The sequence below is a fragment of the Acinonyx jubatus genome, chromosome D2 (assembly GCF_027475565.1).
Source record: "Acinonyx jubatus isolate Ajub_Pintada_27869175 chromosome D2, VMU_Ajub_asm_v1.0, whole genome shotgun sequence".
In the NCBI taxonomy this organism is placed as follows: Eukaryota; Metazoa; Chordata; class Mammalia; order Carnivora; family Felidae; genus Acinonyx; species Acinonyx jubatus.
In genome coordinates this window covers 55,771,945-55,789,971 of record NC_069393.1, presented here as the reverse complement: position 1 = coordinate 55,789,971, position 18,027 = coordinate 55,771,945, and the positions used below count along the sequence as shown (strand labels likewise).

Sequence of the window (18,027 nt, the reverse complement as noted above, 5' to 3'; positions counted from 1 at the left end):
TGTGCCTCCACTCTTGCCCCCTCCAGGCCTCCAATACTACAGTACCGGGGAAAGAGAGGACGCTTTCTGCTCTTGCCCTCTTTCCTCTTTTACCCCCTCTTCTGTCTACCTGCAATACCCCTTTCCCCACAGAGGGAGAACTCTTATTCAGCCAACAAGGCCCTGATTAAGTATCCCCTCTCTGAGAGCCTTCCCTGCTTCCCCTTCTCTGAGCTTCATGAGAGCAGGGGGTAAGTGTTTGATGTCTTCTCTTCTGTGTCCTGGCATCTGGCCTAATAATTGGCCTGAGGCAAGTATTCCAAAAATGTTTGTTGAATCAGTGAATCACGTGTCTAGATGCACCCAGAGCTTGAGGATATCATAGACTATCTTAGCTAGAGGAAGTATTAGACAATTTTTGGCTTAGTTTTGTCACTTTAGTAATAAGGAATTAGGACCTGGAGAATTTGAGACACCTGCTTAAGCCATACAGCAAATGAGTGGTAGAGGCCTGGATCCCCCTCACATGACTGTTTCCCCTCTAGCATTCCATGTGCCTTCCATGGTGAGGGTGGCCAGGGTGCAAGAGTCGTGCCCCTGGGGTAGCTATTCTGGACCTGAGGGCACCCTGGGGACTCCCCTATGACTCAAAGGGTAGGCCACCCCTTCTACCAACATATAGGACTGTATCGAGAACAGCTAGTTACTGAGTGCTGTGTGGTAGGTTTGTGCTAAGCACTTTACCTACAGTGTTTAACACTCTCAACACTGAGACAAGGATTATTATCCCCACTTTACAGATGAGGAAATTGAGACTCAGTAAGGTTAAACTTCCTCAAGGTCACATGGACAGTGAACAGTGGGTTTAGACCAAGTTGCCTAATCTCAGAGCCCAGACTCCACCGATGCCACAACACACACATGTACACATGCGCACACACACTTGGAGGGGCCCTGCCGTCTTTTGTCCCTGACAGCCAGCAGAAGAGGCCTAGGTCAGGGGTAGAGGTGGTGATCACTGTCAGGGGTAGAGGTGGTGATCACTGTCACGTTTACTCATTCCTCAGGTGCCTTGGCCCCAGCTGCCCTTGAAGTCACCACGATGTGGTCCCTACCAGCTGCCCTCTCCCTGCTCATGCTGCTCCTGCTCCTGCTCCAGGCCCCTCCTTGCAGGCTACAGTCACTGGGCACCACGAAGCTACGGCTGGTGGGCCCAGGGAGCAGGCCAGAGGAGGGCCGCCTGGAGGTGCTGTACCAGGGCCAGTGGGGCACTGTGTGTGACGATGACTTCGCTCTCCAGGAGGCCACGGTGGCCTGCCGCCAACTGGGCTTTGAAACAGCCTTGACCTGGGCCCACAGTGCCAAGTATGGCCAAGGGGAGGGTGAGTGCCTGGTGCTGCCCAGCAGGAAGACAAGGAGATGATAGTGGGTTTCTCTCAAAGGCTGAGCATCCTGAGGCTTCAACAGACTCCTGCCCATCCTTTAATACCCAGCTCAAATGACCTCGTCCATGAGGTATTTCCTGAGTGCCCTGGCTGCACGAGACCCTTGCTCCGACCCTCCCACTCTCACCTACAGTGAGGTCACCACCACCACCACCCTACTCCATTCTTACAGAGTGATTGGCACACAGTAGGTGCTCAGCAAATGTTGCTGAGTGAACAAATGGATGGATGAATGGGTGGACAGATCTAATCACTAAACCTACCTGGCATTTTCCAAAAACAGATTCTACAGGACCTGCTGCCAAAAGGAGGCAGCAAGTAGGGTTGTAGATACCAAGATCCCAGGAGAACCAACTCCCCTCCCCCACTTCTACTCAGGCTCTGGAAGAAGACAGTTGATAACTGTGGGGTCCTATGAAGGAGGCACAACCCGTGACTTACTTCTCTGTCCCTAAGCATCACCTGTCTCCTGCCCACAGGACCCATCTGGCTGGACAATGTGCGCTGTATGGGCACAGAGAGCTCCCTGGACCAGTGCATGTCCAATGGCTGGGGTGTCAGTGACTGCAGTCACTCGGAGGACATTGGGGTGGTGTGTCACCCCCAGCGCCAGCGTGGCTATCTTTCTGAGAGGGTCTCCAATGCCCTTGGACCCCAGGTGAGGAGGCTGTTCAGGCCCTGGCCAGAGCCAAGTGTTGGGTCACGGGATGGGTGATGAACCTGGAGGAAGAGGGAAGGGAAAAGCAGCAGAGTGGGCTGACAAGCGTCCCTGGAGCCCCACGTCATGTTGGCGGCCCAGAACAGGTGCATAGACAGAGGGCCTAGCTTACAGCAGGGCAGGCTGGGGGTTCAGGCTGGGCCTGTTGGGGATCGCTGAAGCTACTCCCCACAAGGGAGGCAGCAGGGGTGAGGGGCTGCCTCACACACAAGGCCCGGCCACAATTGCTGCCTCTTCCCGGCACAAACAACCTCGAGCTAAAAACAGCTCAAGCCAAACAACAGGAGCAGGCAGGGCAGGTCCTGGCTCCTACCCTCCAACTGCCAGGCAGCCCCAGTCTAAGGACAGCTGGCCCTGACCCACAAATGCAGCAGGCCAGGGTGGGGTGGTCCCCATGGTCTGAGTCACCCCAGGGCCAGGGCGGGGGTCCCATGGGCCAAAGATCCTGCTGGGAGTCTCAAACAGCTGGTCCATGCCCATCCTCAGCTCTGCCCAGGGTAACACAGAGAAGGCCCCTCTGTGCCCAGCGGAAGCCTCCCAAACTCCAAGGGGCCTGACCCTGATCCCAGGGGGAGCACAGACCTGCCTGGTTCTCTCTAGAGTTGAGGAGAGGACCGTAGATAAACCAAGGTTCTCTTGTGCTATGTGGCTTCGACAGATGACCTCATCTCTGGGCCTCTGTTTCCTGGTCTGTCCATTGAGAGCCTGGATGGAGTGATCTCTAAGTGCTCTGAGCCCCGGCTCTCCCATGTGAAGACCTTGTAGCAGGCTCAGTGGGTGCAGAAATCCTGGGGCCCACAGTGACTCTGTACCCTGCAGGGCCGGCGGCTGGAGGAGGTGCGGCTCAAGCCCATTCTCGCCAGCACCAAGCGGCATAGCCTGGTGACCGAGGGAGCAGTGGAGGTGAGGTACGAGGGACATTGGCGGCAGGTGTGTGACCAGGGCTGGACCAGGAACAACAGCAAGGTGGTGTGTGGGATGCTGGGCTTCCCCAGCGAGGCACCTGTCAACAGTCACTACTACAGGTAGGAGGACAGTTGGACGGAGAGCTGCGGGGGTCAGGGGGCTGTGGGGCGGTGGCCGAGTGCGTGCACCCACGTGTGAGCATATGTGTGTGCGTCTGTGCGTGAGAGAGACACGTATGAGTACGTGTGCGTGGCTGTGACATGTGGGACCTTGCAGAGTTCAGGGAGTTGGGCAGGGTGGCGTCTGTGGCAGGACACGGCCGTGGGTGTGGGGCTGGGAGGGAAACAGTCCCAGCTGGACTTCCGGGCCTCTCAGAATAATGAGAGGGAGTATGAGGATGAACTTGGAGACCCTGGGAAGAACCTCGAAACAGAAAAACACTCTACTTGCTAATCGTATGAAAAGAATTGACCGTAGTACAGAAAGCTTCCCAGATGAAAACAACTGAACGCAAACCTGTGTCCCTGCTTAAAAACTGGGCTTGACTGAAGATACTTACGGTGGTGCCCACAAGTATACACAGCCTGAGCTCTGGTCTCCGCTCTGCCAACTCCACGCTGTGGGCCCTCTGTAGGGCCCCCGGGGCCTCGATGAGCCAATCCGCAGGGAATTTCCTCCACTCTGATCTGAGCCAGCCTTTGACTGCTTTGCGTGTGAGCAGGACATGGGGTGGGGCAGCATTTGGGAGAGGAAACATAAAAATACTCTGTCAAAAACGTGACAGAACTGTCACAAGATTGTATCAGCCTCTAAATGGTACCAGCTCTGTGCTAGTGAAAACTAGATGTGTTTCTCGTCAAGGGCAAAAGCCCCCACCCTGCATCCGAGTGGTCGCCCCCTTGCACACCTCCAGTTGGTTTGGTGGCTCTGTCCTGTGTCTCTGTCTTACCTGGGCCCGCTCCCAAAGACCAGGCACGCGTGGCTCCGTCCCTGGGGATGACTGGGATGAGAGCCCCTGACTCCCTACTGCCTGGTAATTGCACCTCTAGGCCTGGCTGACTGGCCCAGCACCCATGAGGAGGAGGGCAGCCCTGATTATAGCCTCTGAGTGGGCAGCCCCCACCACCAAGGTCTCCAGCTTGCACCCGCCCCCCAGGACCTCTCCCCTTTTCTCAGGGTGCTCCCTCAAGTCTCCCCTTCATCTGCATGTGGGGAGAGGGCGAGCTGGGGGCTGCCCACTCAGGGGCGGTCCAGTGCCGAAGAAACCCCCGTTGGGGACTAGTCAAGGTACCTTGCTGGGCCCCGCTTTTCTCCCTGGGAAATGGAGATCATCGGTGTCTGCGCAGAGACCCCGTGTCAGGGCTGAAGCTCAGCATTGACATAATGCGGCCAAGTTTACAGACAGAGTTCCAGTGCAAACCCAAGAACAGTTCTGAGGAGCCAGGGCCCAGGGGGTCTCCTGCACCCACTCCATCCCCACCTGTTTTCTCCCACCTAGGAAAGTCTGGAATTTGAAGATGAAGGACCCCAAGTCTAGGTGAGGAGCAGCATCCTTAGGGGAGGGTGCAGAGGGGTGTGGCATGAAGGGGAGGGCGTGTCCCTTTCCTCCGCAGTGCCTTGGCCTCCCTGACTCCTGAGCTCCCTCAACCCCTCCCCACCCTCAGTCTCCCTTGTCTTCCAGGCTGAAGAGCCTGACACAGAAGAATTCCTTCTGGATCCACCAGGTCAACTGCCTGGGGACAGAGCCCCACATGGCCAACTGCCAGGTGCAGGTGGCTCCAGCACGGGGCAAGCTGCGGCCAGCCTGCCCGGGTGGCATGCACGCTGTGGTCAGCTGTGTGGCAGGGCCCCGCTTCCGCCCTGCGAAGGCAAAGCCTGGGCGCAAGGAATCCTGGGCAGAGGTGGGTTGGGCTGGGTCTGAGCAGGAACCGGTGGGGAGGGGCTCTCCAGGACAGGCTGGAGGGGAGGGGGGGGAGGAGAGGGGAGGGGAGGCCCGCCCCCACCGAGGAGGCATTGGTGCAGACTGGGAGGAGGACACAGCATGGTAGAAACTTGGGATTTATTTAAAAGGAACCATTTATATCCCGACCATAAATGGAAAGCTGACATCACTTGTCATGAATAGAAGGCAACCATAAAAACAGTAATTACATCGTAGCTAACACCCATTTGAGGCCCGAAGGTATTGAACCTGAGCCTGGCCCTTTGTTATAAAAAGCAATGCCTAAGTGCCGGTGAGGTGTTACAGACATGGCGGCCCCACAGTGGGATGGCCTCCTCCATGAAACAGGAGGGACCGGAGGAGTAACTTCCCCAATGTGTGAGTCAGCTTAATTAATGCCATGCCCCTGCGCAGCTCTCAAATCATCTCATACACCCCTTTGGGAAGCATCGATCTAGTTCAGCCCCAAAGAACAGGGAAGAAGCCAGGGCTGGACAAAAGGAAGGAACACCCCCCCGCGCGCCCCCGCCCCCCAGAGATCAGGAAGGCTTGAGAAGCCCAAGAACCCCAACTCCTAAGGTTCCCTTGTTACTACTACTGCCAGTGTGGTGGTTCTTTGTCATGAAGAAAGAGCACTTGAGAAAAATGGCTTATGGGAGGTAATATCTCTGAGCTGTCAGAGGTGGGACTGGAGCTCCCTGTCATGGGCTCGCCCAGCTTGAAGGGGCCCGGCCCAGGCCCCCTGCCATGGCTCAGCCCCTGCCCGCTGCCCCCTCCTCAGCCTGCCCTGAAGCTAGTTTTCTCGCAGCAGGAGCCGAAGGTGCGCCTCCGCTCTGGGGCCCAGGTGGGGGAAGGCCGGGTGGAGGTGCTCAGGAACCACCAGTGGGGTACCGTCTGTGACCACGGATGGAACCTCATCTCCGCCAGCATTGTGTGTCGTCAGCTTGGCTTTGGCTCTGCTCGGGAGGCCCTCTTTGGGGCGCAGCTGGGCCAAGGTAGGTGAGGAGGCCTGGGGTGGGGCGGGAGGATTTGGATGTGCCATGGCTCCATCCCTTGGTGTCCAGGGCCCAGGACAGGAAGGTCTCCCTGTCTATGGAGGGGAAACCACAGGTGTGGGGTTACAGAGATGGGGCCTTGCACAGCACCTTTCCCTCTCCCCCGTAGGACTGGGGCCCATCCACCTGAGTGAGGTGCGCTGCAGGGGGTATGAGCGGACCCTCACTGACTGCCCCTCCCTGGAAGGGTCCCAGAATGGTTGTCAACATGAGAATGATGCCGCCGTCAGGTGCAACGTCCCTAACATGGGCTTCCAGAATCAGGTGAGCTCAGACTTGGGCATGACCTCAGGCTGGGGGGCTAGGAAGCCCTGAGAGAGAGCTCCAGGATACATCAAACCAGTGGGCACTTTCTCAGAGCCAGTCTGTAAAGCCCTCTCCTCGAAGTCCCCTGGCCTGGCCCACATCCCCTCAGAGATGTCCGATGGTGGCGGGCACCCTTGAGGCAGATACGCTGTCCCACCACAGCCTCTCAGGCCCCCGGTGAGGCTGCGAACGAAGGTGGCTAGGACAGAGGGCCGCAGGACTGTCAGTGCTGGGAGAGGCACTGGCAAGGCTGCGTGGGAAGGTCAGAGTTCAAGGGCCCTGCAGACGTGGATGGTGGACAAGTTGATCGCTCGTGTCTCTGATCGTGGCTTTCTTCTGTAAATTGGGGTTAATTATCTCACAGGGTTATTGTGAATGGGACAATAGATATGAAAGCCCTTTGCCATTGGCAAAGCCATCACTAATGGTAGAATTTCAGGTAAGAGGAGCACAAAAACCAGAGCAGGTGAGGCACCTGGAGTCAGGTGTCCCTTTTGGGCAGGGACATCAGACACTAGCAAAACGTCCCCAAGGAACAGAGGAGATGAACCCAGAGGAGTGTCGTGCCCAGGGCTGCACAGCAAGCTAGGCCGGGCAGATCCAGGCTGGCTGTCCTGAGCCCTCTCCTCCCGAGGCCACTGTACTCCTCACACACCTGTGACCCTTGCAGGTGCGCCTGGCCGGTGGGCGCAGCCCTGAGGAGGGTGTGGTGGAGGTGCAGGTAGAGGTGAATGGAGTCCAGCGCTGGGGGGCCGTGTGCAGCGATCACTGGGGGCTCAGCGAAGCCATGGTGGCCTGCCGACAGCTCGGCCTGGGTTTTGCCAGCCACGCGATCAAGGTAGGTTCCTGTTGTGCTTCCCAACGTCCTGTGCTACAAGTGCTAACCCTTCTCGCATTCATTCAGTGATGAATTTTTGAGTGAAACTGGGGGGCCGATAGAATGCTGGGCACCAGGGACAGTGTGGAGAACAAGACGTGGCCCCTGCTTCATGGGACAGTCAGTAAAGTGAGGAAGGCGGTCACCGGAAAACATTCACATAACAGACACATACTTTTGTATGTTGTCTGTAGGAAAGATGACTGGAAGTTACCGGGAGAAGGTGGGGTGGGGATAAACAGCCCACGCAGAGACCCGGTGGCCCATGGAGGCTTGCCCCCATTGGGGAAATCAGGGACCAGGGCCGGAGTGGGGCTATCAAGGGCCAGTGGTGTGATATGTGAGGGAGGTGGCAGGCAAATCGTGAAGTCTGCAGTGCACGTTTCTCGAAAATCTCTTCTGTGCTGTGTGGCACACTGTTGGGGTGGAGATCAGCATGGATATAGGAAACCTAACATGGCAATAGCCCAGCCGAGAAGTCACGCTGGTGTGGCCCAGGCTAGTGGCCGTCCTGGGGGAAATTCAGAGAGATTCGAGAGGCGCCAAGGAAAGAAAATCACGAGGCCGGGTCGCGGCTGCGATGCTACCTCGTCCTCCATTGGGCCCGCCTGGCCGGTGGGGCTGCCGGGCATTCCTCACTTAGAGAACTGGGGCCAACCCTACCCACAGCCGTCCACCCAGGGCGACACGAGGCACAGTTGGAGAAACGGGGCAGGCCACCTGAGTGGGACAGGGGACAGGGCCCCCTCTCCAATAGCTAAGGGCAGCCGTGTGGAACAGGGTGGGGGCAAGGCCAATGGCGGAAGAATCTTCCTGCCTCAGTGCAACGGAAGAAACTTCTGCTCTCGGAGGGGTGCACAGTAGCAGGGAGCGTCCCATCCCTGAAGACTTCTGAGCCGAGGCCAGACACAGCTGGGCAGGGGTGGTCCGACAGGGCTCTAGAGCACGAGCATCAGAGGAGAGGCTTCCAAAGCACCCCTCGGCCTGAACCAGGGGCTGCTGGCTGTTTTCTCAGGACACCTGGTACTGGCAGGGGACGCCGGGGGCCGGAGAGGTGGTGATGAGCGGCGTGCGCTGCTCAGGCACAGAGCTTGCCCTGCAGCAGTGCTCGCGGCACGGGCCGGTGCACTGCTCCCACGGCGCGGGGCGCTTCTCAGCCGGAGTTTCCTGCACAGACAGTGAGTAAAGTCCACGGCGCCGGTGGGACAGTTTGGTGAGCCCGCACCTCCCATTCTCCAGGAGGGCCCGAGAGCTGGTCCCAGCCCCAACCCTGGAAGGGTGGGGGGTAGGAGGGCAGGACTTGGAGCACCGGCTCTGCCATTACCAGCTGTGTGTGGCCAAGTCCCCTGTCACGTGAGGATCCAGCCCTGCCCTGCCCAGCTCGTGGAGTTATTGTGAGGATTAAAACAGAGAATATGAGAAAACCCCAGGATACCCAACAGTGATTTTTAATTTTCCTGTCGTGACCGTTAAAAAAAAAATGAAACAGGATAGAAAACGAGAGAATGTGTCACACTTAGTAAGGGCAGTCATCCTGGGATTATGTACGTGTGTGCTGGGCCACAGCGTAAAATGTATTTCGTAGTGCAGCTTGTAGTAAGAAGAGTCTGAAAGCTGTTGTACGGGGAATGCAACTGTGAGGAGCGTGCACGGCCTAAGGCTCTGCTGTGTGTCCTCCCCCGGAGCAGTGGGGTTGGCCCAACAGGCCCAAGCCTGTTCTGAGGCATCGGTCCACCCCCGACACCCAGATTCTCGGGGCGGCAGCGTCTGTTTGACATCTGCCAACCAGGCCGATGCCAAGATAACTGTGGCCAGTCCAAAGGCTCAAGCTGGCACCAACGCGTGCAACTACTTGACTTTCTTCCCGGCCAAACTTGCATGCCAAGACAGCCTTGACCTTTGTCAGTGAGCTCTGGGGCTTCCTCTCTGTCCAGTGCACCCTCGCCTGCAATCATGTGGCACCAGAGTGGGCCATCCCGGCACTAAGGCTCACAGCACGTTGGGGGCCTGCTCCCCAGTGTCTCCCCATCCTGGGAACCCTGCACCCCCTCCCTGGTCTACTGCCTGGTGAATGCTTTGGACACGTCACAACAGCTGAGCACAGACAGGCGACCTGCTGCCTGTGGGACCATCCCTATCTCTCCTCCGTGGTTTTTCTCACTCCTTTTTTCCCTTTACCCTCTCTCCTTCTCGGTCTCTCTGAAAGCTCTCCTTCTTTCCCTCAGGAGCACAAGGGTCTGTCAGTGGGCATAGCCTGGCTTTCTCCAAAACACAGCACAGGAATTTCAGGAGCATTTAGTGACAGTACAGGCATCATCTGGCAACCCAGCCAGTTCCTGCTATCACCCTCCGTCCCCAACACCCCCCCCCCCCCCGCCCCGCACTGAAATAAACCAGCAGCCCCGTCTCACCAGCCTCAGCACCTAGGCTCCGCCAGGGGATGCCTCTACCAAAAATCTAAACTGTAACCCAGCTTTTCCAAGAGCAAGCACTGAGAATGGGCAACTCTTCTCTCTTGATGTTACATGGTAAAAGCTGCAGCTCTCCACATTTCTGTACAGGGAACATGTGTTTTCCAAGGGCGGGGGGTGGGGTGGGTAAGAGCCCCTGTGACAGGAAGGGAACAGGAGAGGCACTGAGCAGCCTTTCGAGCAACGGGGACTTTTATGCACAGAGGAGCACCAGAAATGTCCACGATGCCTCCGAGGAGAGAGCACGGGATGGCCTGGTATGAATACCCAGGATAGCAATCCTGTTAGAACAGGAGCTCTGGAGGAGGCACAGGCCTAGAACTTCAGCGGAATGGACCAGAATGGCAGAGCTCAGGAGCAGGCCCAGAGATGAACCTTTCTGACCCTTCCTGCCAGTTCCTTGAAGGAACTGAGACCCAGAGGGAGTGACTGAGCTGAGGACACCAAGCTGGAGGCAGCGGGGCTGAGGAGGGACTGTGAGCCAGGCTACACAAAGGCCCCCGGGAGCTGAGAAGCACCTGACAAAAGAAAGACTAGCTTACATCCACTGCGTGCTTACCCGACAATGACCTAAGCACGTTCCAGGTATTGGCACGATTGGCGTTATTATTATCCCTCTCTCATGGATGAGGAAGATGAGAGACAAAAGGTGAAGCAAGTCACAGAGCTACTTAATGGTGCAGTCAGAAATTAAGCAGGATTTGAACCCAGGCAGCCTGGCTCCAAAGCCATCATGCTTAACAGTGACACTGTACCTGCTTCCCAGGCCAAGGCAATAGATCGTTCCTCTATTGCTAGAACTCCCCAGTCTTAACTCTTAAACCTCCCTACTCTTCTGGGTAGAGCTCCACTTTTCTGGGAGCTCCTCCAAGAGCTTGGTTTGGGGGCATGCCTGTCTCCCTATGCCCAAGAGCAAACTGGCCGCCTTCCTACCTTTTGCACGGCGTTGTGCCTCCTGTGGCCCCAGGTGCTCCGGACCTTGTGATGAATGCCCAGTTGGTGCAGGAGACGGCTTACTTGGAGGACCGCCCGCTCAGCCAGCTGTACTGTGCCCACGAAGAGAACTGCCTGTCCCAGTCTGCCGACCTCATGGACTGGCCCTACGGGCACCGGCGCCTCTTGCGCTTTTCCTCACAGATCTACAACCTGGGCCGGGCTGACTTCCGTCCCAAGACAGGCCGCCACAGCTGGATTTGGCACCAATGCCACAGGTTAGCGCCTGCTCCTGCCTTGGCTCTGGAGGGACAAAAAGCAGAGTCCAGGAACCAAACCAGTCTGGTCTTTCCCTGACCCCACTCACTTTCCCGGAGGGGTGTGCACTCTGGGTTAAGAGCCTTCCTTCCTAGACACCTTACTGGCTTTGCCTCCAGGAGCCACTAGGGAGCCCCAGGAGCATCGACCGGCCCTGCCAGCCGGTCACTCCCTTGCCTGTCCTGGATGTACCCCAGTTGATGGCGCTCAAAGGGTGCGTTTCCCCAGGAACGGCCAGGGGAGCAGTCATTGCCGGCTGAGCTGGTCTCTGTTGGAATATTGGATAATTTCTCTACATTGGACTTTGGGCCTTGTCTTTGAAAACCACATTAAGGTGGGGACTCCGAGAAACCTGGAGACCCAAAATAGACATCCCATCCAGGATGCTAGCTCTGCAGAAAAAGTTTGCTGGTTTCTGCCACAGCAGAGCAAGGCCCCCAAAGAAAAGTGTGAACACTGTACTAAAAGGAGACAATGGGCATTCTTTCCTGTCAGGAGTCTCCAGCCCACACAGGACAGACGATGCCTGTAACAAAGGCAGAATGGAAAAATGGTATTTTCTTGTTCAGGACACAGCAGGGTGGGGAAAGCTGAGTGGAAGGGGCAGCGACTTTGGGACTTGGCCTTACTGAGATAATGAGCACCTTTCCCTGCAGCATGAACACAGTTGTCATTAGAACTGGATTGGAAACAATGGTAGCAATTTCGTCCCAGGCTCACAGGGAGGAGTGAGCCCTGCTCCTCAGCGGCTGGACTCCTAGGCTGGTCCCTCGAAGTGTCCCTTCCTGCCGCCTCTGATCAGGCCTGGTAGCCAGGCACCAGCCTCCCGGAGGCTACCAGGACAGCACTTACCCCCCTCACCTGGGTTAACGCCCTAGAGGGTGGGGGCAGCTGTGCCTTGCTGCCTGGTGGGGATGACGGGAAAGTAGACCCTGGGTCCCACTAATCTTGGGTTGGAAAGGGAGAAGGGCACTGACCTGCCAGCTCCTCCAGAGAGGACCCTCTCCTCTTGTTCTCAAGCTCACAGCTCTTTCCCTTCCGCAGGCACTACCACAGCATTGAGGTCTTCACCCACTATGACCTACTCACTCTCAATGGCTCCAAGGTGGCTGAGGGGCACAAGGCCAGCTTCTGCCTGGAGGACACAAATTGCCCCACAGGTATATGGTTTCCTGTCAGCATCTCCTCCTTGTGTTCTACTCCTCAGCCCCTTCAGGGTGAGGCTCCCTTCTGCCCTCAGATGAAGTCACCTCAGACACCTGGAGACTCTGGCCTGGCAACAGTCAGCACTCCAGGCAATTTAGAAAGATCGGTTTCTTACCTTCTGACATCTTAGGTGGAAGGTCCACTGCCTCTGCATTCCCAACGCACTTCGTACCGCTTCTAAATACTTAACACTATTTTGGATAGTAGTTGCAGGGCTATTTCACTTGGGCTAAGTTCTTTGAGGGCACAGATCGTCAGATTCCTACTTGCCTACCCACAGTTCCCAGCCCTTAAGGACAGCATGGCAAACACTGGCTCTTCAAAGGGTTGGACGATGTATCCTTAGCATGTAGGGCTGGAACCTTCCAACCGTATATCCTAGGCCAACAGCCAACAGGAATTTCCACTAGAGCATCCAAAGAAATAATCTGCCATAGATGGAGGTTTGCTAGAGCTGGGTTCATGGTTAGGAGGAAATCTGGCTCTGATAGTCATGCAAGTTATGTAACGGAATCACAGGTCCCTAATCTGATTGCACTTGAATGGTACGAATGGCATGAGGATTAAACAGCAACTTGAGCAGAATGCTTGGTCCTGAGCACCTATCACTGCCTCACTAACCGTCAGCGCCATTCCTCACAGGACTACAGAAGCGCTATGCGTGTGCCAACTTTGGGGAGCAGGGAGTGACTGTCGGCTGCTGGGACACCTACCGGCATGACATTGATTGCCAGTGGGTGGACATCACAGATGTGGGCCCTGGGAATTATATCTTCCAGGTAAGGGGGTTTGGGGATTCCCCACAGGAACTCCATTTCCTGCACATATTCCAGAAGTTTCCTGAGGTCAAATGAAGGAAGAGAGTCTCACAAATAGGGCCTCCGACAGGCCTGGCACTTGAAGGAGCTCTGCTATGGGGAAAGAACACTGAATGAGGATCCAGAGGATCCTAGGTTTGAGTCTTGATTTAATGGATAATGTCAAATAGGAACAAGAGTGCCGGCCTTCTGGGTGACTGTAAGGACGAATGAAGTGAAGAACAGAAATACCCTTTGTGAGATGACAGGAAATATAAAGGATTATTCCAGCCACTGCCAACTTCAGAAGCCACATCACCTGCTTTCAACTGTCCCCCTCTCACTCCAGGTGGTTGTGAACCCCAAATACGAGGTGGCAGAGTCTGATTTCTCTAACAACATGATGCGGTGCCGCTGCAAGTATGACGGGCACCGGGTCTGGCTGCACAACTGCCACACAGGTAAGTGCGAGCCTGTGTGGGGCCGGTATCTGTGGGCTCAGGGAGCCAGGGGAGGCTGTGTGCATGTCTGTGTGTGACTGGACTGGGCGTGCAGAAGGTCAGGGATGGAACAGAGAGGAGTTTCCTTTGACGTCTTCCCAGGTAAATTTCTAGATCCAGCTGGTCCCACCAGCAGCCTCACCCAGTAACTACTTCTGTGTCCCTCTTTGTCCTTAAGGTGGCGTGGATTATAAACTCCGTCCCCCATCTATCCGGGGGTCTTTTCTCTTACTTCAAGTCAAGATTTCTCTTTGCCAGGCCTGTTATTGTTCACTCCCCCATTCACATGGTCTTTCTTAGCTGTCCCCACCTTAAGCTGAATGCCTCACGGGCAAAAGTGGAAGTCTGCCAGCTGGGTTGCTGTCCCCAGCTGTGAGCACAGCATAGGCCACAGGGAACAGGGCTCAGCACACTTGCAGGTTTGGTAGAATTGGACAGAGGAAGATGCAATGATTCAGTGGGGGACAGAGTGAGGAGGTGGTTGCTCCCCTGGTCTGTAAAGGAAAGTAGCAATCCATCTTCAAGTTATGAAATGCCTATATTTGCTATGGGGTGTTTGCATTCACACCTTTGCACATATGGGGTAAGGTGGGGCAAGACTGGTTTATTCAGTCAGCAAACATTTAAGACCCACTTCTGTGTTGAACACTATGCCAGGCACTAGTTAAATAAATAGAAGTAAAACGTGGAGCTCAGTGGTGAACAGGGTAAGCAGGCATGCAAATGGATAACCCTAATACGGAGTACTCCAAATCAATATGAACCAATGCTGAGCAAGCATGGAGAGAAAGCAACGACCTGGGGGTGAACAAGTTTTCCCAGAGAAAGTGACATTTGAGCTGGGTTTCAAAAGGAGGGGCAGAAGTCAGGGAAGAAAGGAAGAACTGGAGAAAAAGCATAGGATTTGGCCTCGTTGGATTTGGGGACAAGGCTTCATTGGGATCTAAATCCAAGTCCAGGGGCGCCTGGGTGGCTCAGTCGGTTGAGCGCCCAACTTTGGCTCAGGTCATGATCTCGCGGTTTGTGAGTTCGAGCCCTGCGTTGAGCTCTGTGCTGACAGCTCAGAGCCTGGAGCCTGCTTCAAATTCTGTGTCCCCCCCCCCCCCTCCACCCCACCCCTGCTTGTGCTCTGTCTCTTTCAAAACTGAATAAACATTAAAAAAATTGAGTCTAAGTCCACCAGTTTCTGTAGAGCTGTAAGACTGAAGGAAAATCTCAACCACAAAAACGTTTTCTTTGTTTTAAAATGGAGCTATATACTTCAAACCCGCTAAAGCTCTTTGCGGGCAGGGTTATGATGGTTCTTGCTAAGAGAACGACTATCCTGTGGGCTTCTGGGAACCACTGACAAATTTCAGTCAAGGGGAGCAAAAAGATCAGATTTATGTTTTCAAAAGGTGAGTCTAGCAACAGATGGAAGACAGTAAGAGGAAATAGTCCAAGTATTTGAAATTGTGTGACTGGGTCGATTTTGCTGCCATTAAAGGAGACAGGGACGTGAGAGACATTGGAACTGGAACCTCAGACTGCACAGTGGAGAGCAGGCTGCGGGGGGTCCAGGCGGTGAGGGAGGAAAGAAAAATAGTGCTCTTCTGGCCACTGTGAGGGTCCCTGCAGAAAGCTAGGGCAAACCAGGTAAGAGTACAAAGGTATTTCATGAAAGGACTATTTATATAGTGTGTGAATAGGACGAAAGAATTAGATGTGAATAGGTCTAAGGAAATGAGAGGATAGCAACAGTGGAAAACTGTTAACACCTTTTGGCTTGAAGGGGCACCGGAAGGAGCCAGGAGAAAGCTCGAGCTTGGGGTCAGGGGGAGCTGATGAGGCCATCACCACAGAGAAGAAATACCCCAGCCTCCCCCACCTGCCATCTGCCGATCTCCTGCTTTTGCTCCCCACTGACCTAAATCAGAGACCAGAGGCTCAGGGGGCCAGGGTGAGGCAATTTCCAGGGGCCAATTCTGTAGAGCACAAAAAAATACAAAAAGGGTAGAGAAGGAATCTGGGGATGGAGGGAGGGCAAAAAAGAATAACCAGCACAACCCTTTCCACTCAGTAGCCTATTCTTTCTTATGTCCATGAAACTACGCGTCAGGGTCTCTTTCTACAAAATGGATTGGTGTTTGTGCCCATGAGTGACCTAATGTAAAGGGTGAGCAGCGCAGAATGTGTGTGTGTGTGTGTGTGTGTGTGTGTGTGTGTGTGTGTGTGTGTGTGTGAGTGAATGAGTGAGTGAAGCTGTTAGGGAGGGGATGAGAGCACGGTAGGGTTGGCTACTTACCTGTTCTTCTTTGGTCCACAGGAGATTCTTACCGAGCTAATGCAGAGCTCTCCCTGGAGCAGGAGCAGCGTCTCAGGAACAACCTCATTTGAGGCCATCACTGCACACTTCCGGCTGCTGCCCACACACCAGATACCTCAGCTTATTGGAGCCATGCCCTTCACAGAGCCCTAACTCAGAAGGAAAGGGGCCAGTGCCAAGTGGTACCAAGAACTGCTCAGGAAGCCCTTTGATGGCAAGATCATCAAACGAAATGGTACTGCTCCCTCAGGATGACTCTGGGCCTGTCCCGTAAAGGCCTTTGGTCTACGGTCTGTGGCCTCTAGGCTTTGTTCAGATGAGCTGCTCTTCCACAAGGAGACCCCATCTTTCCCGGATCTTGCCCCAGTGTTCTTGGCTCAGGAGTAATCAGTTCCTTAGAGATGGGCTGTGACCCAACCCCCCATTTAAACAGTGCTTTGCAAAAGTCTTGGAGTAGAGGACGAAGGACAGAAATACACAGGAGGCAGGATTAGCTCTGCTAGAAGCTCAAAGCAACACAACTTGTGTCAAAGTCACAACTGGCAGAGAAGTTGATGAATTGAGTCACTTGTTTGATCTGCGCTCATTTAGAACTCACCTGTCATTCTAAGAGTCTGCTCTAGTGCCTTTAGCTTTATCCTACTGCACATATGGGTGTTTCTAATATCCTGGAAGCTTAGGCCTCAGGCATCCCCTTATCTCCTGATGGGCCAACACCACCAATTACTGAGTGCTTGAGAAGGGGCAGGACTTGCACAAGTGGCCAGATAGGGTCTTCCTACAGAGCAGCAAGAGAAGTCCAAGCAGAAAGGCTGCTGCGATAACATGGACCCCAGCCCCTGCCAGGGCCTCTGCCAAGGAGAAAATATGCCATACACCTGGCAGGCAATCCAATCTCCCTCAAGATCACTGTGCATCTCAGGACTTGCCTCAATTTCAGGTCTCAACCAAGTTTCTGGAGTGAACTTTGCATGGAATAAGTTAGACACACGTTAAGAGATGATCCTTACAGGTCTGATGCCCTAGTGCCAATAAAGGTTGCTCAGTATGGACAGCTACAAAGACAAGACTGGCTATATAGCTCTTTGGGGTCCCTAGCCCATGAAATCTAACCTTTTCCACTCTTGCTGAGCTGGTGACTAGTACATGTGGGGCACACATACTACTCACAACAGTCCCACCACACTTCTCTGAAATCAGCCTTTGATGTTAGCAGACTATAGTCTGCTTCCCAATTCTCTCCCCAGGCTCAGGGCTGAAACGTGGGCTGGAAAGGTTAAGGGACAAAAGGGAGGAGGCAAGAAGGAAAAGCCCAAGGACTGTAAACTTTTACAACTGAGGCTGCAAAGCTGAAATGAACAGTAGCAGATGGGGCAGATTTACAACAGTACACCCCTCCCCACAGCATGTGAGCTATCCCCTCCCTCCTTACGGGGTAAAAAGGGACATGATCTTGAGCTATCCTCTCTGAATACAAAGAAGTGCTTTCTTTCCCCTTCTCTTCTACCTTCTCCACTCCTTCATCAGGCAAAGGGAGCATTATATCTTGGCATGGCAGTTTAGGTAAACAAGGGAAGGACTGATTTCCTGTTGGATCCAGCAAACCTCTCCCAAACAGTAAAAACATTATACTCGCACATGCAGCTAATGGTCTGTGAAAGAATGTGCAGCTCGTGGGGGAGCGTGTGGCGGCTGATGACTAGACTCAGGCAGGGAGGTACCCACCGCTTCTTCCTGCATCCAGTTTCCGAGAGGGCCAGAAGAAGCGGGCCAGGCAGCCAGCCACTGGCTCCGGTCTCAGTCTTGTTGGCCACATCACACACTTGATAGGTGCAGCCCGTTCTAATTCTTGGAAAAAGCTATACAAGGGCTGTGCTGTTACACCACCGAGTTGAAAGGGAAGGACATGGGAAGACTGGTGGCTGGCATGGCTTGTAACTAGATGAGGAATGTTAACAGAATACCAACCACCAAATTCCAGACAGAACCAAAAATGTCAGAAGACTTTCACCCCGGCATTCTGTAGTCTGAGAAGCTGAAGTGCCAGGAACCTCGGCTTACTAATTAGAAGCCTAATTTATTTCTATTCCACCAAGACCTTCACTCTATGGGGAGCATGTTAGGACTCCAAGGGGATGTACATTTCTACTACAGATACCAGGTGACACTGGGATTTAGTCATTTAACATGTATGAAGCAACAAAAACACCTAGCAGAGTACATTCATAGTCTTCTGGAATATCTAACAAAGGAGCCAGGGGCAGCTACA

General features: G+C 54.5%; 2 protein-coding genes across 3 annotated transcripts in view; one reads left to right on the top strand and one right to left on the bottom strand.

The window, feature by feature from the left end:
- Window positions 1–1,081: 1,081 nt before the first annotated feature.
- Window positions 1,082–16,825, top strand: LOXL4 (lysyl oxidase like 4). 2 transcript variants are annotated; one of them, XM_027062795.2, is made up of 14 exons: window positions 1,082–1,361; window positions 1,904–2,082; window positions 2,962–3,167; window positions 4,547–4,585; window positions 4,730–4,949; window positions 5,802–5,985; window positions 6,155–6,309; window positions 7,022–7,189; window positions 8,244–8,406; window positions 10,667–10,910; window positions 11,995–12,110; window positions 12,799–12,935; window positions 13,303–13,414; window positions 15,759–16,825. In XM_027062795.2, exons 1-14 carry the CDS (start codon window positions 1,082–1,084, stop codon window positions 15,827–15,829), a joined length of 2,274 nt encoding a protein of 757 aa, XP_026918596.2. In that variant the 3' UTR covers window positions 15,830–16,825. The 2 variants fall into 2 exon arrangements, with proteins under 2 accessions (XP_026918596.2, XP_026918594.2); XM_027062793.2 differs by having other exon boundaries at window positions 5,799–5,985.
- R3HCC1L (R3H domain and coiled-coil containing 1 like) overlaps window positions 9,800–18,027 on the bottom strand; it is a 103,262-nt gene continuing 95,034 nt past the window's right edge. The window contains exon 10 of the transcript XR_008292271.1: window positions 9,800–10,935. The gene's annotated coding sequence lies outside the window, so the exon portion shown is untranslated. The remainder of the gene's footprint in view (window positions 10,936–18,027) is intronic.

What these genes read in the sequence shown, in the direction of transcription:
- LOXL4 (XM_027062793.2), top strand. Translation starts at nt 1,082, where the DNA reads ATGTGGTCCCTACCAGCTGCCCTCTCCCTGCTCATGCTGCTCCTGCTC. An exon ending in ATGAAGGACCCCAAGTCTAG is followed by an intron (nt 4,586 to 4,729) that starts GTGAGGAGCAGC and finishes CTTGTCTTCCAG; the next exon opens with GCTGAAGAGCCTGACACAGA. An exon ending in CTGGGAATTATATCTTCCAG is followed by an intron (nt 12,936 to 13,302) that starts GTAAGGGGGTTT and finishes CTCTCACTCCAG; the next exon opens with GTGGTTGTGAACCCCAAATA.